At 36.7% G+C, this 25,873-nt stretch overlaps 1 protein-coding gene across 1 annotated transcript in view; it reads right to left on the bottom strand.

The window, feature by feature from the left end:
- TSPAN12 (tetraspanin 12) overlaps window positions 1-25,873 on the bottom strand; it is a 60,283-nt gene that overhangs the window by 21,220 nt on the left and 13,190 nt on the right. The window contains exons 4-6 of the mRNA XM_012652734.1: window positions 23,801-23,883; window positions 22,576-22,711; window positions 2,972-3,050 (exon numbers count right to left, since the gene is read on the bottom strand). Coding sequence (XP_012508188.1) covers window positions 2,972-3,050; window positions 22,576-22,711; window positions 23,801-23,883 — 298 coding nt within the window. The remainder of the gene's footprint in view (window positions 1-2,971; window positions 3,051-22,575; window positions 22,712-23,800; window positions 23,884-25,873) is intronic.

Genomic DNA, 25,873 nt, shown 5'->3' with positions numbered 1-25,873 from the left:
AAAGATCAAAACCCAAAAAAGAGAAAGGGAGAAAAGGGAGAGGTGAGTAAATAAGGTTCCAGGAGAACTCCAATTAGGATTATTTTGAAATCTTATTTATAAAGATGGTGCTATCAATAGAAATATTAATAGTTTACAAACTTCTGACCACAGAAATTTTTCATTTTTTTCTTTGTAAATTTTCCTTTTTTTGTTGTTAATTGAAAATACAGAATACAAAAAAAACAGCCAAACACTTGGGTACACAATTTTGTTCCCTAATTTATGGGCTGAATGGGTATACACTGTTTATATGGTTTCAACAAATTTCAGGGACTAGCCAAAGTTCAAGCTACTCACTATAAATTATTACTATCTCATATCCTTTGGGGCATAAAATAAATGGAAGTGAAATAAATTCTCTAGAAATGTATAATCTAAAACAATTAATATGATTGACAGATTTTATCTAGAGAAGGAATAATGAACAAGAGGTGAACATGTACGAAAAAAAGAAAGAATGGGGATACAGACTGATGTCAAGTCTCTTGATTTAGTTAACATAACAATCTTTTAAAAAAATTTTACCCTCCAAAATAAATATAGGTTGTTTCCTCACAGTGATCACAATCAATCTGAGACCAAATGTGGCAAGAAAACAGAGGAGACCATTGAGGTTCTGGCACAAAATACTGGGATCTGGCCATAAAGTAACACACACATTGATTGGTTCCTTACATGGAACAGCTAAAAGCACAAAGCCCATTCTGTGTAAAGGCTGAGTTCTGCAAAATTTGACAGATAATAAACTTTAATGGCACTTTTCATTCACACTGCTATTAGTGCAAAAGTAATAAAAAACCTAACAAACTTTTTTTTTAAAGGACTGCTTTCCACATTTCACATTTAAACAGCCCTTGCTCTACCCTCATGATGTAATGGGAAAGATTTACACAAGCAAAACAGTGAGGAAACGCTCAGCTGAGATGGCAGTGGGCACCCGGCTAGCACTGCAACACTCAGGGGCTACTTGCAGACCGACCCTTAACAGAATGGAAGAAAGTATCTGAACAAGTCTAAATTCCTTTCGGTTTCCTCATGTTTCTTAGGATGACATGAGAATCAAAACATTTGCTTTCAAACACCTTAAATTAATTCATTTTGAACTTTTTATAACTTAGGAGATTGATAAAATATTAGTATGAAATATACACTCTACAACCCATTTTAAAAATCTATGAGAAAATACACTCATTTTAAAAAACCTTTTCATTGCCAAACAAAACACAGTCCCAAGCGGAGGGAAGGGGATGGAGAGCTAATTATAAGATTTACTGCCTATTGCTTGAATGTCTAGGAGATAAATTTATCATTTGAAAACAGAAAAAATGAAGAGAGACAATCTCTTTACCAACAAAACATAGAAACTAAGTCCCTGAAATCAACCACCTTTTCACTCCCCTAAATACTCAAAGTTTCTAGGGATGGAGTGAAAATAAGATTCTCAAAGACAGCAAGAGAATTCCTATTTTAAGGGGAGATTTTTATTTTTAAGGAAGTTTTAACTTTATATTAAACTAGTTAGAACCTGCCCTGACTTTTCCATTTTTCAATAACTCTCTCTTCTTACTGAGAGTCATCCTACATTGGAAGCATGTGTGTCTGCACAGGGATCATACGTGTGCAAGCAGAGCGCCAAAGCACCCCCATTTCCATGGAAATTGGACTACACAGAGTAGCCACGAATCTGTGGTTACTACTTAGTATTCAAAACAGTCTCACAGCACAGTAGCAGACTCACCACAGAATCTTTAATAACCACATCAGTACCAGAGACAACTTCGATTTTATTACCCAGCTTCCAAATGCCTTGCCTCTGTCTGAAACAAATAGAATATATAATCATCTCCCTCTCTTCTTAAGAGTTCTTAATTTTTAAATGCTTAAGACACATGAGGAACTTGACACAAATGCAAATGCCCAGTCTTTGCCCTTTCCTCCTCTGCTTTTTCCCTCTATTCTGATTTAGTACCTCTGGGCTGGAGCCCAATAATACACATTTTTAAGAATCACTCTGCATGACACTTACTGCAGATGGTCCAAGAACTACATGGTGAAAAATACCATTTTACTAAAACAAAATTACTCTGTGATGTTCACGGTGGAAAATCTGGCCTGCCTCCATGAAAACGGCCAGCATTCACATACATGTAAAGTGCTCAACCTCACCAGTAATAAATGCACTAATTTTTCACCAATGAAGTGAGCAAATATGAAATAAGGACTAATACCCAATGCAAGCAAGGGTAAAGTGCAAGAGGTAAACAAAACATGACTGGTAAAATCTTAAGATTGAGAAATTCTTATCCTCCTTCATTCTATCACAGCTATAAAAGTTGTTCCAGCTATTTCAACTGCTGAAATAAAAGAGAAAAAAATGATGGAGAGCTGCTTTCAAGTAACCAGGTGTCAAACTGTGAGAGTGTTTCTAGACTGTGCTAAACACATAGCAACTCTTCAAATACACTTCTTCAAGTGGAAGATGGTTTAGCCTGCTGCAAACAGGAGAGGCAGGCTTCCTAGTCTTCAGTTGTGCCAGTCAGCCTTAGATAAGGCTTTGCATGCAGGTATTCAAGCATTCTCAAGCAAATCTTGTTACAAGTGTGAATCTTTCCTATTATTAAATCAGAAGTTGGTAAAATTATTTTAGAACATATACTATTTTTAGTCTATTATATCCATGTTTAAGCAATCTGTGGAATTCAAGACATTATCATAGTATACACGATACAATATTACAAGTTATGGTGTGGAAATGTGATGCTTTGGACACAGAAAGGGAAATGTTATTTTTCATAAGTATTGGAACTATTCATTGTTATCATGTAGCATTAACAAATTAATAATCACATGCTTTAATTACTCTAAAGTATCTAATTTAAAAGGTTGAAATGGCTATTGATTTAGATGGTGATTATATTCCATTTTGAACTCACCATAAGTTCCTGCTCATATGTCCAAACGCCACAAGCCAGTTCTACACAGAAAATGACAAGTAAACTTCCAAAGTACTGTAAAAAAACAAAAAAGTATGTTGTTAGTATAGAATTAAAATAAAGTATGATCATCGAACTAAATATTATTCAGTGTTATAGTTATCTAATGGACAAGAAAACAGAGGCAAGTTTTTTATGAAACCTGTTGGGAAGAGATGGAGAAAATTTCAGCAAATTTAGAAACATCTACAGATAACGTTTAACACTCACCTAAGTGGGTCATTGTCTACTAGTCATCTCCTGGGACAAATCTTTTATAAATGCCAGTATTTTCATCAGGTTAAATAAGAATTTACATATCCCAGTTCAACAAGCTATAACCGAGTTCTCTGAAAAAATGGACCTAATTCCTTTCAAAGTAGATGAAGTGAGGTCAACAAGTTTAATGCTCTGCTTATGAGCAGATTTTAACTCATTCTTCTAAAGGGACGCCTCCATTACATTCTTAGAAAAACATAGAACAAAATTTAAACTACCCGTGACACTTTAAAATATATAATAAATTCCTATTAAGGGGAAGGCACTTGAGAAATAGAAAGGAATATGAAAAATTCTTATAAGGCATGTTTAGGCAAATAAATAACATGAAGTTGAATACGATGTCAAAAACAGAAATGGAGATAAAAATTCAGGAATCCCATAAAATAGACAAAGTATTATGCAGCATTATTCCAAAAGGTAAAGAAGATTGGGACAAAGAGGAGGAGAGAATTCCAGGCAAATAAAAACCACGAACAAGTGTGGAGAGTCAGCTGGAAAGTCAGGCAAAGGGTCAGGGAACAGGAAACAGATCCATTAGCTGGAGTGGGGTGGTCAGAAAGCAGAATGATAGGAGATCAAATGTGAAAAGCAGACTGAAGCCAGATTATGTTGAACTTTAAATAACATGCTAATGGATGTTAAATCCATCATGTAAGCAACAAGGTGACATCTTTCAGAGTTTCTGAATAGGGGAAAGACATGACAAACAGAATAATGACAAGGTTCTAAGTGATTTGGAAAGGAAAGGTTGAGGGGGCAGGTGAAAATCTCTTAGAAGGCAGAGAAGGTGAGGAGCTGGACTTAGCGGCCTTGCAAACGGGTGGGAAAGAGCAGTTTCAAGAGATGTAACGAAAGAAAACTGACAAGGCATTGGACTGACTGGGTTATAAACGGAGAGGAAAAGACATACTTCACCAAAATAAAAAAATTGTGAGGCCGGGCGCGGTGGCTCACGCCTGTAATCCTAGCTCTCTGGGAGGCCGAGGCGGGCGGATTGTTTGAGCTCAGGAGTTCGAAACCAGCCTGAGCAAGAGCGAGACCCCCGTCTCTACTAAAAATAGAAAGAAATTAATTGGACAACTAAAAATATATAGAAAAAATTAGCCGGGCATGGTGGCGCATGCCTGTAGTCCCAGCTACTCGGGAGGCTGAGGCAGGAGGATCGCTTGAGCCCAGGAGTTTGAGGTTGCTGTGAGCTAGGATGACACCACGGCACTCTAGCCCAGGCAACAGAGTGAGACTCTGTCTCAAAAAAAAAAAAAAAAAAAAAATTGTGAGAGGTAACTAGCTCTGTGGGAAGATGAAAAATCTCATTTCATTTGATCAAAATAGAAATGTTAATTCAACTATTAGGAATAGTAGATTCGGAGCTCAGGTACCTAAGGGTGGAATTGGAAAGCATTACTATGATTAGAAAAAAAATAGGAACTTTTGGGTAATACTCTACTTGTCAAGTACTTTTATAATTAATTCATGCAAGAACCTTTTGAAATGGATAGGACTGCCCCATTTTACAAACAAGAAAATTAATGCAAAAAGTGAGTAATGTGACTCGCTCGAGAATGTGCAGAGTAAATTTGGGAGGACTGGACCATTGTAGCAGTGTACTTTGTGCTGTCCCTTGCCATCTAGCCAGTTGTGGTGGTGACTTTGCAGAGGCAAGTAGTAAAAGTGTGAGAAAGAGCAGGCTCTCAAAGTCCTCTTCACTAACTCCAGCAGGCATGAAACGTCATTGCACTCATGAGTATTCTACTCTATTTCTGGTGGGGGTCTAGATGTGAGTACCAGGTAGTGATGATTATTGATTATCCCCCGTCACTGGAATGAAAGCTCCATTGAGGGCAGGCACTTTATTGTGCTCCTCATCACACAATGGGTGCTCAATAAATATTTGTTTCATAAAAGAATAAATGAAAACAAAGCAGAGTGATATGACAGTGAGTGACTGCGAGCTCCCTTGGTCGGGTGATCAGGAAAAGGCCTCTTTATAAAAGTTGTCTTTAAGATCAGTCAGTGAGGACAAGAAGGACGCAATGCTGTTAAGATGTGAGAAAAAGCAATCCAGGAAGAGGAAATACCAAGTGCAATGTCACCTAACAGAGTGAGCTAGTTAGTTAAAAACTCGGCGGTAACTGGAGCACAGAAACGAGTGGAATGAGGTACCGTGTAGCAAGTAGATGTCGTTGAGAGGTATGAAGAACCAGATCATTGTGAGCCCCGGCAAGGATTCTGGATTTTATTCTAAGTGTAATGTAAATCCACAGCAGGTGATGTGATCTGATGTACATTATAAAAACATAATTCTGGCTATTTTGTGAAAAATGATCTATAGAGGCCGGGCGTGGTGGCTCACGCCTGTAATCCTAGCAGTCTGGGAGGTCGAGGCCAGAGGATTGCTACAGCTCAGGAGTTGGAGACCAGCCTGAGCAAGAGCAAGACCTGTCTCTACTAAAAATAGAAAAATTAGCCGGGCATGGTGGCGCGTGCCTGTAGTCCTGGCTACTCAGGAGACTGAGGCAGGAGGATCGCTTGAGCCCAGGAGTTTGAGGTTGCTGTGAGCTAGGCTGATGCCACGGCACTCTAGCCTGAGCAACAGAACAAGATCCTATCTCAAGAAAAAAAAAAAAAAATGACCTATAGAAAAGCAAGGTGTGATGAATCAAATACAAGATTGCTGAAGTAGGATGGTAGCAGGGAAATGGAAAAAGTGAACTTGATTTAGGATTGTGAGACATCAGGATTTAAACTTTTAGTTTCTTTGCTCATAATTTTTGCTAAAAAAGGACAGGAGAGTGAAATAGAATATGGGGCTGATTTTGTACTACTTCTGTGATATATCTCCCATGATTTCAAAATATAAATCACTGCTACTTTTTTAAATTGTTTCCTTCATATTTCTTTCATATAAAAAATAAAGAATATATAACTGTATAATTTCTTAGACAATAACACAGCTTGAAAATAATAATTGGTTCAAAATTTAAAGTAATATTTTGTTAAGAGGATCCCATTTTATTAATACAAGCTACTTTTATTTTCAACATACGTAGTACTCATGGTTAGCTTCAATCTACTCAGATATCATGTCCAAGTATTATTATTTCTAGGCCTTACTTTAAAGATTTCAGCCTTGAAACGATGATTAGAAGAAATATTATGAACACAGTACTCCAAGCCAGTTTTTTTCCAAACTCTCTTTAATGCTTTAAGTGATTTCCAGACATTAAAAAAAATAGTGTATTTGCACCTTATGTTAAAAAGATACCAAATGTTCAGTAAATATATGCTTGATCACTGTTCTATTCTTTGATAAGAAAAGACCCTAGGAGACAGTGAGACTATAGAGAGAAATTACACTATGGGATACCTTTGCTCTCTCAGATCCTAAACCTAAATTCTTTCAAATTTTGTCTGGTTACAGTGAAAACTAAAGCAGCCCTGAAAAGGCAAGATATGTTTAAAGATAAAACATGGACACAGATGGTAATTATAAAGAAGACTTCTGTACCCCCATAATATGCTGAAATAAAATAAATAAAGAAAGAAAGAAAGAAAGAAAGAAAGAAAGAAAGAAAGAAAGAAAGAATCATCCCACCAAGACCAGATTTAAAAAAAAAAAAAAAAAAAGAAGACAATAGGAGATACCCTGACTTTGCCAGGGGGATAACCACGCATATTTCTGAACTGATTTTATAACATTCAAATCCCAGTTGAGTCATCTCTCTCATTTTCCTGGAGTAGCTGATCATTTTGCAAATGCCACCAGTGCTGCTCCATCTGAGACGCCCCTGGCACAGGGCCACGGGCAAGTGCCCAGTGTATGCAATATATGCAGTATTCGAGCAACCGTGCCAGGCATATGGATTCAAATAACTGGCATGTTACAACAACAGGCATGACATCACGGTTGACTTCCTAATATTAGCATTATAATGGGCTAGCAATACTATAACTTAGGGATACACAGGCATGCATATAAAAAACACATATATCTGAAATCATCTTTCATTCCAAATTCAAAACTGAGATTACCGACCACAGAAGGAAGGGTGTAAGTTTCCTATGACTTGGACACTCTTGTAACTCTGAGAAAACTCCAAAACGATACTATCTTTCAGCTTTCCAATGGTTTCATTTGATGCAAGTCCTCCCATACAAAACAATTCTTCTGCCTTTATACCACTAACACTTATGAACACTGATTTATTTAACCTTGAGGTTGAAGATACAAGTTTCATCAACATTATAAAACTTTCCTGGAATAAATTAAATTTAAAATTTAATTCAAATAAAATGTTTTTACAAATGATGCTGTAACTTCAGTCAGCTGTCTTTGCTTTGCTGTTACTGCCGTAGCCTGAAACATTCAGTCTTACAATTCCAAGGAAAATTTTAAACGTCAAACCCATCCTCAACACAACATAGATAGACCAAATGCATCTAACTCTAAATTTTCTTTTGCAGTGAGATCTGAGTCCTTGATAAAGTCATTCTCATACTGATTATTGCACAGAGGATCACTCAGCCACTAGGTTAAGGGATAGATTTAAGGGATGGATGTAAAGCATAGTGTTAATCCCTAATCTCAACAGTAAGAAACCAGCAAAGATTAAGCAACAACTCTTGCTGAACTTTGTTATGGTATGAAGTGTACATTCACATCACATTTCACTACACAACTATCTTTTGTCTTCAACACTATTGGGAATACATACATATATATACCCTGATGTACCAGCATGTGCCTCTCATGCTTCTTACTTTCCCAATGCATATCATTTGATGAGATGGTCTGTACTAGTCAACTCACCCTCTCTTCTCCTTATGTTCAAACCCAACTCTGAAACACACTGAGAAATCATTTAACTGCCCTGATGTCAGTTTGATCATCTGTATAATGAAGATAAAACATTGACAGATACACGGGAAAGTGCTTTGGAAAATGTAAAGCATTGTGCAAATGCTATTCTGTGCTAGTTTGTGAAACATAGTCCAATATCGACTGTCCTCTCTTCCCGTACACAGCCTTCATTCCCTGCAATGTGCCATGGTTTCTTCCTCATCATTGTTTTCCGGTATTTCACCTCCTGTTCTTTACCATGTTACTTTTCTCCCTCCCTCTGTGCATCAGGGTTTCCTTGTCTGCTGTATTTCAGGCCTCTGAGGCTTTGGCTTCCCACGCACTTGGCTGCCCTGCCCACAAGTCCCAGTGCTGGCTCAACTGCCAGACCGTCAGTCCTGGTTGGCAAAGATCTTGTTCTTACACGTCATTTTATCCCCAGTGCCCAAGCAGTACTTGTCACAGAGCAGGTATTCAGTGGAAAGCTGATGGAAATAACGACCAATTTGCCAACTGAAAAGGCCAATTTCAGTATTCCTTGGCTTTCTCTAATTTGAACCTTGAGTTTCTTATTAATGTTTGACTGCCCTTGACTTCTGCCTACACATTCTATTTAAACATTTAAGACAATTCATATAGCCAAAGAAAGGGAGCAACATGCAGACTCTCCCCGTCTCTCCCAAGCTACTATCAACTAAACATTTCAAACAAATGAAGAATGAGAAAATGTGTGTTTATACAAGGAAATTAGAATGTAATTATTTGTATTAAAAACTATTTTACTTGCTTTGAAAAATCATTCAATACAGAATTCCTTAAAATAGCTCCTCTACTATAATTAAATTAAAATTTGTGTTCCACAAATGTTCGTGAAAAAACTGTATCTAACAGGACACACACCAAAACGATGCTTCGTTAGAGATTTTTTCACCAACTACTCAAGCTGAGAATAAACAGGTTTCAGTTCGAAAATGAGTGCCCGCACTGGGTCAGGTAATAGAAGATTAGATAAAACAATGTATGTGAAATTGTTTGGTTGCTTTTTTTTTTTTTTTAAGCTGCACAAAGGGAAGAATATAGGCTTTGAAATAAAATAGACCTGACTTCAGGTTCTGGCTATTTTACAGATCAGTTAGACAGCCTTGGGCAAACCCCTAAGCCTCAGTTTTCTCATTTATAAAATAAAACTGCTAAAATTGACTTACAATGCTATGAAAAGTATTCCATGAGCTACAGTGCTATTGCATTGTAAACACTCCCTAAATGGTAGCCATTATTAACCACATAATAGTATTTATTAGAAGATAAACTCCATGTGGACAAGAGATATTGCTGTGTTTCAAATACCTAAAACACTGCTTGGCAGATAGCAGGTACCCAATACATACTTCTTGAATAGATGTCCTTATGATTAGAGGATGATGGTGTGTAAAATTGTTTATCCTCTTGAACTATCAGTGTCACCCCCACTAAAGGGTATCTAATCTCAAAGGCCATTTGGTAAAATCTTTAGTAAAATCCCTGTCCAGTGAGAATAGAGCTGGTATTTTTCAAAACATCTTTAGTAGAAACTAAAGCAGGATGGGTGTGGAGGGTGGAGAATTCAACTTCTTTTTAAAACGTACTGAAATCAATTCATCTGTTATTTTAAACTAACTAAGGTTGGCAAAAGAATGGCCAGAATGACATAGGTTACCAGTCCCTTTGTGCACTTGAAGTATTTGAGGAGTGAGGGAAGGGCATGACATCTCACCTTCCTATTTAAGCCTTTGTGGACGTGCAGGTACATGAATCCCCCAGTAGAAAAAAGGGAACTCATTACTTCCTCTTAAAGGTTATTTTGCTTCTTTATATGTGTACAGACAAAAATAGTAAAAATCTCAAGAAAGGTCCTCTTCTTAAAGAAACACTTATTTATAAAAAATAATCTGGTTCCCTGTTACCACTACCCCTAGAACTTCCCCCTGAAGAAAGCAGTTGCAACACTTGCCCTTAACCCTTCCTCTTGAAACCTCACTAAAACAACAATAAAGGAATATTTTAAAAGGCTTAACCCCAGAGAAAAAGAAAAAAGAATAGGAGACAACAGCAAGTATATTTTGGAAAAGTGCAAAGCGGATAGAAGAGTAGAAAATTTCTCAATAGTTCCCCAAAAGCTGAACACTAAAACAATAGTGGGAAAACTGAGAATAACCTGATTCACACCAGAGAGCCCCCAAATACTCAGGCATTGCAGCTCTGGGTACTTCTGGAGGTGGATAGAGATGGGACTAAAAAGAGGAAGATTTGTTGAAAACCATTTAGGAAGAAATGGGACACCCCCTAACCCAGGTCCCTTCCCACATAATATGCAGCAGGGTGACTGTCCCACCTCTCATATGAGACAAGTTTGAGGAAATGGAGACACTAAAACAGTCTCGGGACTGGGGACAGCCGGTACAGTAGAGGACAAAGTACAGCACTGGAAACAGGATTGAAGACCAAATTTACATACTTTTCCTACAAAAGTTTAAAACTCAAATCAAACCTGAATAGCACTGGCCTTCTCAAAAGACTATTGGAAGCCAGGGACAGTGGAAAAGTGTCTTCAAAGTTCTGAGGAAAAAATGATTTCCCACCTAATTCTATAGCCATCAAAATTAAGGTGTAAGGGTTTATAAAGCCATTTTCAGGAATATAGGCTTTTAAAAATCTTCTGTGTATGCTTTTTCAGGAAACTACTGAAAGATGCACTTCCTAAAATGAGAGAATAAACAGAGAAAGACAATGACTTGGAATCCAGGAAACAGGATTTAAAACAAAAGGGAGGCAAAGGAAATCCCAGAATGGTAGTTAAAGGATATCCCATGATGGCGTGACAGCTTCAGCAGGCTTAGACTGGGGCAGGTCTAGAATGTTTTGAGAGTTTGTTTTTTTTTTAAAATATCATCAATGAGAGGACCAATATATTTGTATATATAAAGAGAAACCTTACACTGGGGGGAGTAATTTACAGCTGAATTAAATATAAATACATAAAAAAAAAAAAAAACACAAGCAAACAAACAAGGAAATTTATTAATTCCAAGAAAAACAACATGTCATTCCGGAAAGGAAATGTAAACCCAGCTGTGAACAGCATTTACATAGTCATAATCATGTAAACACTGATCTACCAAAATTATGTTATGTCTGGGTTGAGGTGAGATATGAAATACTGGGAAGGGCACAGCAGCAGAGGGTGCCAGTTCTTCAGCTTCTATAAGGAGAAGTCATTGGATATTCCCTAAAACTAAAAACTAGCAGAATGAGAAAAATTACAAAAACATGTGATTTAGAGATACGCAAGTAAATGCCGAAGGAATCTGCTAAAACAAAGTTCAACGTAGTTGCCTCTTGGGTGTGGAAAATGGCAGGGGTGAAGGACCACTACATTTCCTAATAAGCCTTTTAGAACTAAATTGGCGTCTAAATTATGTGCTTGGAGCATGCTGACAAAAGTAAGAACACAATTAAAACAAACAATAGCCCCTCCCACTCCACCCCACCCCATCCACCCCAGGCCTTGACACCAGAGGAAAGACTAAGTAACTGAACTGAAGGATTTCAAGTATGTTTTACATGGAAAAAGTAATTCTAAAAGGCTGAAAATTGTAAGTAGCCCAATTACATTTCAGGGTTATTGGAGTTAAAGGGGGTGAGTGGTGACTGGAAACTTTCTAAATGCTCAGGTACCATTTTCCTTTCCCTAAATGTATCTTCAGTAGTTCGAAATAGGAGTGGTATAACAAAAATATAAAAAGTGTACACTTAAATGTGATTTATGGACTCCACCCAGACTAGACTCTGCCTGGAAATTTGGGTATCTTCTGATTTACTGCTCATTAAATCCATAAATACAGTTTGCCCAAATCAGAGTGAGCTGAATTATTTTCCATGATAGTTCAATTCAGTCACAAAATTATGGAGCTTAGAATTCTGTTATCAGCAATTTCGTTCAATAATGGAGGCCTGGATTTAGTTTATTTGCTGAGGAGATATATATGTGTGTGTGTGTATAACCAAGTATTGTGTCTATATAAAATAAAAGATAAAAAATCAAGTATATGTACATATGTATATATGCACATGTATGCACATGGATGCGTATACACACACTGGAGTGCATGCACAAATCATTTACTGTGCCAGAGATTTATATATATGAATATAATCTGCTACTCAAAAAATTTACAAAACCATCATTACCTCCATTTTTTAAAAATGGAAAATGGAGTTGGGCACACTCTATCCATGACTCTGGGGCACAGGCTCTGGGGCCAGGCATCCTTGATTTAGAACACAGCTCTACTGGTTAGTCGGGCAAATCACTTAACCTTTCTGTGCCTCAGTGTCCTCGTCTGTAAAATAGGGATAACAATAGTGCCAGCCTCATCAGATAGCTGGGAGGATTTCATGAGTTAATATAAATAAAGCCACATAAAATAGTGGCTGGAACAGAGAGTATATTGGAGATATTGTTGGTAGAAATACCTCAAAATCCATCCTCTCCAGACCTCAACTTCTGAACACACACGCACAGAAGTACATTGGAAAGTACTCTGGAAAGTATTAAATTTGGTAAGCAGTTGAGAAACATAGAAAAAGATACTTTCAATTACTAAGAGCATTTTTAGAGAAAATATATTCTATCAATATAAAACTTAACTCTCATTCCATCCAACTTTATGGAGAGAGGACTTTGTAATACATACTATCTAAAGAAAACAAAAAACCCTACATATAACTCACCACAAATAGACAAGGCAGTTGTTTTCCAAACTGTTTTTCTATATAAATGCCAACTGGGAAAGAATTTTTACATGAAAGTGAAATTGTAATGTTTTTCTTGAGCACTCATTTATGTAAGTTTCTTTGAGAAAACAAGCAGATAATCAATGAAGTATCACAGAACCCCTTCAGTAAGAATATGTTATACTGAGAGAAAAGTATAAACACTGTAAAAGTTATTTTAACCTACTACTCTCATAATTTACAACTAAAAACTCAGATAGTTTTTTCACCAAGTAAACATTCAACATAATGTAAAACTACAGAAGTCAGATTTGCTTATCTTGAAAAATTAATACAACCTGAGATTCATCTCCCCCAAAACAAAAACTTTCAAGGTTTACTTTACTGGACATTTTAATATTTTAAAAACATGGTGCCTTTTGACTCCTGTCTACATGCCACATAGCCAACACTTTTAATAAACAAAAAGTTTGATTAAAGGCCTGCATTCACTAAATGATAAATGATAAACTCCAGTCTCTATCTTGTCAAATACTAAACTCTGCAAGCTTTCAGTGCTAAGTATCTTTATGTCAGTTGTTTATTTTCCCTTTCCTGGTGATTGGAGGTTTAAAAATATTACATTACTTATAGTTAGTAAATAAGGGAATTCCAGTGCCAAATATTTGTACAGGATAATGGAACAGCCGCCTTTCTGTTAAGAATCCCTGGGGGACTAAAATGTTAACAGCCCAAGAGTAGCTGCTGCTTAAAACACATATACACACAGCCTCTGTTTTAGCCAATTCTCAAAACGCTGTCATAGCAGACAGACACAGGCTTGGGAATTTCTGAAGGCCAATAATTCATCAATATCTCTCTACAGATTTTTAAAAGAAAACATTAAATGTCTTTTCCTTTAAGAATCATAAGTAGAACGAGGTCAGTCAAATATAGGAAAAATAAATCAGAACTATAGACCAACTGTTGAAGAAATAGTCTTATAACTACTCAGTACCTGAAGAAATTCAAGCTTAGGTAAGAAAGTACTGGTATGTTATGGCCATTTGTTCATGCTTATACTTTAATAAATATAGAAGATTTTTTCTAAAAATGTATCTTAAATTACTCCCCTTTTCAATTTGATTTACACTGGCAATTGCTGAGCTAATTTCCTTATTAAAGATGTTGGTAAAGTTCAAATTAGTAAGTGTTTGCTTCATGTGCTGTTCAAACTACTAGACAGAGAAGTGCATTATGCCAGATCTGCAGGTCTAGCTGCCGGCTGCGAGTTCCCAGGGTTAACGATCTATCTCATGAGAGGTAAAGCATTAAGGGTAAGTCAATAAAACAGCTAAACATGTTAGAGAGGTCACAATGTGTACGGCTTCTGTTGCCTCGTAAGCTGGGTCAGCTAAAGTGTGCAAGCTCAGCCCTATCTCACTCAGAAGATTTACAGGGTGTTACTGGTCTCTGAAGAGGCTATCTCTACAGATTATTGGGCCATTCCTCAGAATGTGAGAGAGGGGTCCTCATTACCAAAATCTGTACATGAAAACACAAATAGGAAGGTGCCTTAGAAATATCCTAAGCAACACGGTCAAAATAATACTTGACTCAATTCTAACCTAGATCGTGCCTCTCACTCAGACCTCACCAGGTGTGTCCAGATCCTTCCCAAACACACGAGGGGAATGAATTCCTTATAGAAGGCATCCTTATAGCAAGACTTTTTACAAGACAACAAGTTAGGAAACTGGGAGTTTAAAAAGATGATGTTTGATTAGGCAGAAGGAAAACTCATACCTTAATATCTGCCAATAACTTTTGAACCTATCTATAACTCTATGTCTGTGAAAGTACCTTCTTACAAACACATTCTTTTCATTTTTTTACCTTTATTTTCAGATGAGATATGCACTTTAATTTATTTTTGTATATTCTCCAGAATAACCACAAACCCTATTTGTTAAAAAGAGTATTAAAGAAAATGGTTTCCTTCAAATTTTACAAATTCACATATACAAATATTTATTACAAGTAACAGGCTTGTTCTTTTCTTTCTTTTTTTTTTTTTTTTTGATAAATATATTCAAGCAAATATACTTTTTTCCTGAACCAAAAATATTTTTTTCCAAAGAAAAAGTGTAAGAACACTATTCATTGTGAATGCTATAACCTGATTCACAGTCATGCTCAATATTCAGAGGAAGAAAGGCATGTGTGAATAATGATAAATGATAAGATAAACGATAAATTTCTTATAACATGGTTGAACCTGGAGGACATTATGTCAAGTGACATAAGCCAGGCAGAAAGGCAAATACCACGTGATCACACTTGAATGTGAAATCTAAAGAAGTTGAACTCATAGAAGTAGAGAGTAAAATGGCGGTTATCAGAGGCTGGGGGAGGGAAGATGGAGAAAAAGGAGATGTTGGTCAAAGAGTATAAAGTTTCACTTAGGAGAAATAAGTTTTAGTGATCTATTGCTGCAGTCCCCAACCCCAGGGCCACAGACCGGTACCAGTCCATGGCCTGTTAGGAACTGGGCAGCATACAGGAGGTGAGCAGCAGGTGAGTGAGCGAAGCTTCATCTGTATTTACAGCTGTTCCCCATTGCTTGCCATCCCCCCAGACCCCTCAACCCCACCCCACACCCCCAGTCCATGGAAAAACTGTCTTCCATGAAACCAGTTCCTGGTACCAAAAAGGCTGGAGATCGCAGCTCTATTGCACAACATGGTGACTACAGTTAATAATAATGTACTGCATATTTCAAAATTGCTAAAACAGTAGATTTTAAATGTTCTCACCACTACAAAAAAGTAGGTGTGGTGATGGATGTGTTAATTATCTTAGTTTAATAATTCCACAATGTACACATATATTGTTGAAACATCAAATTGTACCCCATAAATATGTACAATTATTATTTGATAATCACCAATAAAATTTTAAAAACCATAGCTTTTAAAGAATTCTAGTTAGCAAGTCAAAATAAAGTGCATGTCTTGGAGAGAGATGTTTCTATTATATGAAAAATGTATAAATATTGAATAATTCCTCAATTCCTGATGTCAAGTAATGCAAACATTACTATCATGTAAATGCTTTGTACACAATTCTACCTCGGCGAGGTCTACCGTTTTCATCCACCTTCCTGCAGCTCCCAAAGTCTTAGTTCATACTCTATCCATAGCTTCTGAAGTCTATAGTGTAATCACTAACAGGATTTCCTGTTGTCTACTGCCCTAAATGTGAATTATCAACTCATCCCAAGCTGGAACACCCATTGGTTCTCTACATCCCAAGGGATAAAATCAGATTCCCCTAAAAAGACCTTCACAATTGGACTTGCTTCATGTTCTTCTCACTGGGCACAGACCTCACAGCCATATAGAATTTCTAAGTTTTTCCTAACTTGTCACATCCCTTCATTCCTCTGTGTTTACACACACTCTTCAAGTTGCATTAAATCCCCTTCCTTCCCTTTCTCCACCAGAAAACCTTACGCATTTTCAATATCCAGCTCAAATAAGGACTCTCTCTCAAATAAAGACTTTGAATACAGGGAAACAGACAAGTTAGATGAATGCATTCTGCTTGTTTAAACACTTACATCTGAAATAAAACCTGCTGGAAGTCTCCAATCACTCCTCATTCTGGGTTCCCACAGTACCTTATTTAAAAATTTAATATTATATTTTGCTTTGTTATTTTCTTTCTATTCTCCCCTTTCATTGTTGTTTCTCTCAAATGTCTATCACAGACTGGGTACTAATACCTGTTTAGGGAGGAAAAAAGGAAGAAAAAGGAGAATGGGAAGTGAGAAAGGGAGAAAGGAAAGGAGAAACTGGTTGATTCTTTGACAGATTATGAGAGAATGATAACTACAGTAGAATTTTTAGAATTCTTTTTATAATAAGGATATTAAAAGATTACATTTTTAAAAATTAAATGACTACTGAATGCCTTGGAGTAATAAATGAAGCATAGTTAAGTCTTACAGAAATAAGGTCAGTAATTATTATAGTTAAATGTATTAGAACAGTGGCGTGGTGTAGTGAAACACGCATGGGCTTTGGGCACAGAGTGCATTTGAATGCTAATGACAGCAACTACCAGCTGTGTATCTTTGGGCATGCTAGTTTCCTTCATTTGCAAAATAAGTCTAACATAGTTGCTATGAGTATTTTCTGAGAAAACAAACGTAAAACACTGGGCAGATGCTGAACATACAGTAAATGATATGATAAATCTTCATTTAGAAATAAAGTTATTAGGCTATCAACCAAAAATATAAATGAAATAATAAAGAGATTCGACCAAATAGTTTAATTTTAACTTAATGACTTATGACTAGCTATATAATTATAAAATTTATAACTACACAAGAGAAGACCTTAAACAGATAGCCTGTAGAAAATTAATTACTATTTAAAAGCATTTCTGTTTTGCATTATGATTTTAAACAAAAAATTAAGGAGGGAAAATTTCTCCATGGTGATTAAAAATTTACTTGATTTCCATTAAGGAAATCAGTCACATCTGGTTCAATCACTCTATATTTTAACAAAGTTTGAAAAATGTTTCCACACAATCAACAGCCATACGCAAATTCTCTGGAATAATGAAACTGGGGAAAAAATCTTCCCCTTTAAGCATAATTCAGGCGTTTTAAGCATGTAAGGTACATCCAACTTAATTTCTGACCAGCGGTTGACTACTTGTGGTTTGCTGGCAGTGGAGCATATATTAGCATCACATTCTGACAAATGATGATCTCCCGATGATGACATTCAGCTGTTGTCGACATCGTAAACATGTCTGTTCAATCTGTTTACATTCCCCCTGAGCTGGCACTGCTTTCCTAATGCCTGTGTTAATAGCAAGGTAGAACTGCAATAACAAACGAATTTCATTTAGTCTACCGCTAAAGCCTTGGGAAGTACCCATCTAAGGCTTGAAATCAATTTCCATTTAGCTTCAATTTCTCTTTTAAAGAGAAGGAATTTCTGCTACTGAAATTACTTTGAAAGTCATGACACATTCCAGTTCCTTTTCCTAGTCATTTTTGGCTTGTTTTCCCATTTTAATTAGAATTTAATTATTCTTAATCTCCTCATATAAATATATAAAAGTTTCTGTTCTATGACAGTTTCACACGTATTAAAAAGAGTCTAATGAGAGTAGGGTTGCTAGACTCAGCAAATCAAAACACAGGCTGCCTATTTAATTTTAACTTCTGATAAACAACAAACAAATTTTAACTTCTGATAAACTACAACAATGTTTTAGTATATGCATTCCCTAAATGTTGCATGGGACACACTCACACTAAAATATTATTCATTGTTTATCTGAAATTCAATTTAATTGGGCTATATTTTATCCGGGAACCTTAAATTAGAATGTTTTAACAATTTACATCTATAAACCTATAATTCAAAAGAAGGCTGAAATTCATGACCAAGGTTCATCAGAAATGTTTTCCAATAGGTGGCCTCTTAGCTTGCAGAGGTTTCTTGTTGCCACTTTTTTTGGGGGTGGGGTGATAGGGGGAAGTTGGTCATAAAGATCTATTTTGAGGGAGGCTCTCTCACTTTTTCTTGACCAGTCTGATGAATAATGGCATTTTTACTTTTGTTTGAATAGCACAACAGCCCAGCTGCCAGCTCTTTTTTTAATAATTATTCAAGAGATATGGCAGCTCTCAGAGATACCAATTATCTTTAAAAAAAAATTAATAGCTTTCTCAAACTAATCTGGTTTACAGGTCTTCAAAGTGAAACAAGACTTTGAATACAGGAAAACAGACAAGTTGAATGAATGCATCCTGCTTGTTTAAACATTTACATCCAAAATAAAAGTAAGAAACTTCCAAAATTTTTTTTTAAATTAAGATAAAAAGCCAAAGGTCACAAAAGACAAAAAAACTATGAGAGTTGCTTTACAAATATTTGTGCCAAAGACCTAATATCATGTCACATCCTGCATTAATTTACCCCCCAAATGCCATTTGCTCTGAATCCAAATCTTTCTAATATCCAGGTTCCTCCATTAAATTCCCACTCTATCACTGACTTCCAGGTACTACCCTCAATCTGATGTGCTGGTCATTCCTACTCTCACTGTTCTAATTTTTTGTCCATTACTCAATTTAATAAACATTTATTAAATCAATGAGCAAGGTGAATGTTTCATATTAATAAGTTGTTTATAGTCTAGTAGTTTACACTGATTATTAAAAAAAGGAAATTTATAATAAGGGCAGTACATTGGACTTCAAAGGTTGAAAAGAATCTATTAGAGAAATCAGCAAAGGCCCTGTGAGAATGGGCTTGGCAATCAGAAATGCTGAGGTCTGAATCCAAGCTCTATCCATTTATTGCTGAGTGACCTTGGGCATATTACTGATCTTTCTGAATCTCATTTAATAATTACTTATCTCAGATGACTGTTGTCAGGTTTAAAATGAACAATCATACATAGACTGTTTTATACAATGCAAGACACATTTGTAAGCACTTAGGAGAAGTCCGTAATTATAGAGTAAAATGGTCAAATTGTTACAAATATGTTGTTGGAACTGGACTGCCGTGGTCTGAATACCAGATCTCCCTTTACTAGCTGTGCAGACTTAGGCAAGTCACTTAACCTCTCTGTGCCTCATGTCCTCATGAATACTCAGTGACTAATAATAGCACCTATCTCAGTAGAATTATGGAGAGGATAAAATTAATTAATTTATAGAAAACTCTTCATGTAAAAAAAATTCATGTAAAACTCTATGTGTCTGGCACTGTAAGCACTTGAGAAATGTTAACTATGTTAATTACCATCATCATCGTTGTCAGTATTACTAATTCAAGAGGTAGCATTTCAGATAAGTCTCAATGGGCTGGTAATATAATAACAGAAGAAATTCCCATCTAAAATACTAAGAAGAAATTCCCATCTAAAAAGACATTCAGAATAAAAAAAGGGAAGAAAAAAAGCAAGAAAAGTTTGTTCAGGGATCAGAAAAAACAGTTGGACTAGACAACAATGAAGTGACCAGGAAAGCTAACAATGGCAGATGCAGCCTTGATTGTACAAGGGCTTGCTGTAAGTTTGAGGAACCTGTAAACACTTCATTACCCAATAGGGAGTCTTTCAAGTTCTTGGAACAGAGGAGTAATGTGATCACAGTTGCATTAGATTAACCTGGAAGCACTGGTGTGGAGTAGATTAGAAGGAGACAACGGAGGCAGGAACGTTAGTTATGGGGCTCTGCACCTGTTTGAGCAAGAAGTTAGGAAAGCCTGAACTTGGGCATCCCAAATAAGAATAGTAAAGAAGGGACAATTTCCCAAGATTGTAGATTCGGAACTGATAGGACTTGGCAGCTGTTTAGAGGAGGGGGCTTTTGGAAGCCCAAGAAGAAACTGCCTGAGAATCAGATCAGAGGCAGATTGACTACGAGTGATGGATAAGTGGGAGTTGCAACCACAGATCATTCTTTAGCAAGGGAGATGCTGTGGTGGGTCTAGACAGAGTAAGGATCTAGAAACTTGCCAGGAGAAAAGAGGCAGCCCAATGGCAATGGGGAATGAACTGTCAAAAGCAGTCAAAAGGAAGCAGCAACCAGGATGTAGATGGCAGCCATGGACACACAGAACAGCCATGCACAAAATGCTGCTTCATGAAAAAGAGTACATCCAACAAGCAAAGCGGGGATGGAAAAAGGCAGTATCAATCTATGCTCATCATCCTCCCACTGACCCCTTAGGGCTGAGCTTAGAGCTATACCTCGCTGGCCTGAGAGCACCTGGTGTAAACCCTACTGGAAGTCTTATCAAAGAGTAGTGGAATTGTCTGTCTATTACACACACTGGTAGTATATATGTGCTCAATAAGTATTTGAAGAATGAATGAATGTACAAGTTAGTGGCCCTGAGAACCTAAGTCTTCCATGCCACTTTTGCATTATAAGGCTCTTTCCAGTATCACAAACTAGACTCTCATTCACAAGTGTATGATTTGTCCTACTTCAAGTAAGCAGGACAAATTATGTTTTTTCCAACTTGTTTTACTAACATTTAAGCAGCCAAGTGGAATGCATAAATGGTTTTCAAAATGTGTTCCCAAAAGCTTTTGTGGTTCCATGAAATACCTGACCCCATCCTAACACAACCCCCAGAACAGGGCCCATCCAGAATAAAAGCTGGAAGGAGGGGGGAAAACAGCAGTCATACTTAAATTGGTTATATAAGTGAGACGTCATCGTAAGACTGGGGTTTGAAAAAAGAATTCCAAGACTTTTTATTTCAAGTTTAAAATACATTATACATCTCTCAAGTTATAGAAGGTTTGTATAAAGTAAGTACTTTAGTTTCTGTTTAAATTATTGCCCAAATATCATAAATTGCAAAATCAGATTCCAAACTTTCTACCACTCTCCTTTTCACCATATACCCATATGGAGAGAAGTAAGGCAGTAGGCACATTTCCCCTTCTCTGAGTATGGCTTATTTTCTACAGTACTTTGTGTTTTGCAGTCACTGACCTGAGAGTTATCCTCCAAGAAGCCAAATAATACATTAACACAGGTTGTCCCTGTGAAATTCAAAGTTTTCGTTCAGCCTGACACTAAGATTCTGTTTTAATTGGCTTGGCACAGGAGCCAGTCAAGCACGAGTGCATGGGAGCCGGCTCCTAAGAGCCAATTTGTGCTCATCTGTCCCCGACTCCACATTCAGTGATTTCATGTTGGTAACTTGAAATCAACCATGCTGGGAGAACGTGCCCCATGGAAATCCTTAAATGCTAAAAATCAAGGCTTTTGTCGGCCCAGAGATCCAGTTTACCGGCACACCACTCAAGTGTTTTTAAGGTCCCTACATGAAATTAATGTACAGCCAGGGTTGAGCTCTACTACAAAGAAAGGCATATATTCAATGAATTGATTTTTAAGACTTACATATCTGCAATTATGTTAGCAGTCTCACTACCTGATGCCACGAGTACACAGTATTTTATACGCTCAGTATCCTTCAAAAATCTGTATATAAATGGGATTTTAATTGATTCAAATTTTTAATATTAAAAAAAAGTTTGCTCATTTTCAAACTAAAAGACTGATCATAGAATTTGAATGATGAAACAAATTTAAGAAGTAATCTAGGTCCAACTCTTTCAGAGTTTAATAACAACAACAACTCAGATTATAGAAACTGAGACCTGCTTATGTCCACTAACCTACGTAAAGGCAGTGCCAAGATTATAACCTTTGTCTGCTACCTCACTTCCTGAGTTTCTACATGGGTTTCTAGGGGGTGTTTGTTTTTAAAAAAGAAGAAAGAAAAAAGAAACAGTTCCATTATGACTTCTCAGTTCTAGTCCCGAGGGGCCTTTTTGAGTGGTAAAAAGGTCAATGACACTAGAAAGAACTCATACTTTCAAATGAAAATGTCAACGCACAGCCAGAGTGAAATAGTTCAGAAGTGTATGTATTTCCATACCTCATCGTATGAGTACAGCAAACACTTGCATTGAAATCATCTCTCATGGCAAGAAAGCTTCCCTTCTCACAGGATGCTGCTACTGCTCTCACTGTTCCCTAATCTTGTGGACTGATGAAAAAATAATACATTTCCAATTGGTCTTTTTAACTACAATAAAGAGAAGATATAAAGACCATACCCAGGCAAGAAGCAACAGATTTCTTTTCACCGTTCCACAATATCCTAACATTCCCACAATGATAAGGAAACAGCAAACAGCAATCATGACCGGATGAACCACAGGAAAGTAAGTCAAGATGACCGCCTCCTCCACCCTGAAAAAAGAAAAGTCAAGTCATATTATAGATAAAATATGATCAAAATGCACCCAAGACATAGCACAAGATACAACTGTGATTTATGTTAATAATTCTTTAAATCATAATGCCTTCAAAAGTAGGGACCATATTGCTATTTTCAAAATCACTGTGCTATTGTTTTTATGTTTATTTGCTTGCTTTATTTTTGTTTTTGATTTGTTTAGTTTTTTTTCGTACAAGTGGTAGCATTCCTACCCCAACTCATTTAAAATATAATATAGATGACCTCCAATAAAAAGTCAATCTATTATTAGCTCTAAAGCTTTAGCCTAAATAAATCACACGGGTTCCTTTGCTATTTCCCAGCTGGGAGGAATCTTTTTCCTCTTCTGTGATCTTTGACTCCCTGTGTACAACTTTCCTGCTTCCCGACAACTGATCCTCGAAATGTGAACAACTGCTATGCAAAGGGAAATCAATCTACATTAAAAGACAGAAGGAGGTAGGGATGATTTTTGCTAGAACACTAAGAACAATTCATTAACCAGAACTAGTAATAATAATGATGATAATAAAAATGAAGCATTACTAAGCTCCCCTGTGTTAAGGACTTTACAAAAATGTATCTCATTTAATCCTTACCACAATTCAGAGGGCATGTATTACAATCTCCAAAGATGAGGAAGTTAAAAGTAATTTATCCCTTCTGATCTTAGTGGATCAACCCTTGAAATCTGAGAAGAAAATGGCATGCTGGGGCTTAGTTTTTATTAGCCCAGGGATATGAAAGTAAGAAGAAGCTCAAGGTGATTTTCTTAGGGAAAAGTATTAATAACTAAGCTGTCCCTTATACATAAATATGATATGGCTGACACACTGTTAGGAGGAAAGGTGCCTGGTTATCACCATATCCAGAATCGTCCCCTCTAGGACCAGTGGCATACCTTAACAAGAATGCTAGAAAACGCAAGTGTCTGCAACAAAGGTTGTTATGGCAGGAAACAGTTTTCTAAAAGACTGTGGAAGAGCACTATCATATAGACAGCTAAGGGTAACATTACTAAAAACCAGCATCTGAGAAAATCTGATGAAAGAATTCCATACCTTGTTTCTGCAGTTAAAGTCAGAACATTATTTAGGTAGTCCCTCATCCAAGCAGAAACCGCCAACACACTGATGGACATTAACTAGGGAGAAAAAAAACACATACTGGTTACAGATGATTTATGCAACATTCACTGCAGGATTAACTTAAAAATTCAGATTTTAATTTTTAAAATTAGCCTGACAACCTGGCTGATCCCAGGTTCAGGATAGAAATTGCACAAGACGAGGAGGCTGCAGAACAACTAAATTATCAAACATATAAGCTTAGCCTAAAACATGTTGTCATACTTAAGAGCAAGGAAGCAATTAAAAACTACTGGAGCAATAAAACACCGTCAAAAAAGTCACAGGGGCTAATTTGGAATCACTTCGATTGGCTAAAATTCAAACAATTCGAGCATTAAAATAATGGTACTATTATAATAAATGCAATTGTTTGAAATATATCAAATGGGTTAAAATCTATAAACTCATAATACTTAAACAAAGCTCACTGGCCACCTCTGTAGAATGTTGGACATTCATTTTTCAGAAAACTAATAAGAATCCACTATTTATATCTATCCTACGTTTCCTGTACAAGTAAAAGGAGAGCCAAAGTTTAATGAAAGTTTTTTTAGAAGAATTTCTGCTGGTATGTGCGGAAAGCATGCTAGAGCATCACCATTTAACAACCCCTATTGAATAACGGATCTCTAGGAAAAGATCCTCAGTGGATGCCAAATTTTTCAGGTCAGTGGTTCTCAATCCTGTCTGTACATTAGAATTACTTAAGACTCAAATAGTTACAGAGCCCAGGTCTATGTTGGAGCAATTCTTGGGAATGGGGCTTGGGCATCAGGAAGATGTAACAGCTTCACAGACGTTCTAACATGCAGGCAGGGTTGAGAACCCCTGCATCACACACACGCTGATGGGGACTTTTAGGATGGAGCGATCCGGCTGACAAAAGGACAACCCACTCATCAATCTCAGTATCACAAAAAGACACGGCCAGACATAATGTGTCCCCAACATGATGCAATCAGAAGTACACAGAAATTCCTATGAAGTATTTTTACCAAGAGTCAAATTTGAACCTAAGCAAGCCTCCAGCACTATCAGTTTGTAAGAAATAAAGGGGATAGATTTAATACATTGACTGCTTGTCTTTCCATTCTTGGGATACCTCACTTAGTAGCTGGAATGCATTCTACTAAGTGAGGTAACCCAAGAATGGAAAGACAAGCACCACATGTACTCACCATCAAATTGGTATTAACTGATCAACACATAAGTGCACATATAAGAGTAACATCTATTGGATGTTGGGCAGGGGGGAAGGGGGAGGAGGGAAGATGGGACGGGTATATGCATACACAAAGGGTGCAATGCGCACCGTCCGAGGGATGGACACACTTGAAACTCGGACTTGGGGGGGGGGACAAGGGCAACATATGTAACCTAAACATCTGTACCCCTGTACCCCCATAATATGCTGAAATAAAAAAAGAAAATACATTGACCGCTACATTAGAAAAAAACATTTCCTTGGGGCCATGGTGTTTTATTACAAAAATAGAATAAAAACTTCAAAAACAAAACGATCCTTTCTAATTTAATGAAAAAGTTGTTGTTTTTTGTTGTTTTCTGTGGGTGAGTTATATGCAACGTGAAAAATAGTCCACACGGCTCCCAAGGTGAAGAGACGTGTGAGTTACATATGCTTCACGAGGCCCTGGGCTCAAAACTAGTGTGAGCTAAATACAACTCACAAGGCAGTATTATTAAATTTGTTAAATGCCACCATGGGAATGCAATCTCCAAAATTAAGAATATGGAGAAATTTTACAGGACAAATGACCTTCTTTCTTCAATTAAAAATACTGGCAAGCAGAAAAAGAAAAAGAGAGAAGGAGAAACTGTTATAGATTACAGGAGATTAAGAGATTACCCAGTACAATATATTGACCTGGTTTGGATCCTGATTCCAACAAATCAACCGCAAAGGAACATTCATGAGACAACTGGGGAAATTTTAACACTGATTGGATGTTTAAAAACATTAAAAAATTATTTTTATCATGTTGG

This window comes from Propithecus coquereli, unplaced genomic scaffold, assembly GCF_000956105.1.
Source record: "Propithecus coquereli isolate 6110/MARCELLA unplaced genomic scaffold, Pcoq_1.0 Scaffold4, whole genome shotgun sequence".
Classification (NCBI taxonomy): domain Eukaryota; kingdom Metazoa; phylum Chordata; class Mammalia; order Primates; family Indriidae; genus Propithecus; species Propithecus coquereli.
The sequence above is the reverse complement of the archived record's forward strand: the minus strand, read 5'-3'. Positions and strand labels throughout refer to the sequence as shown.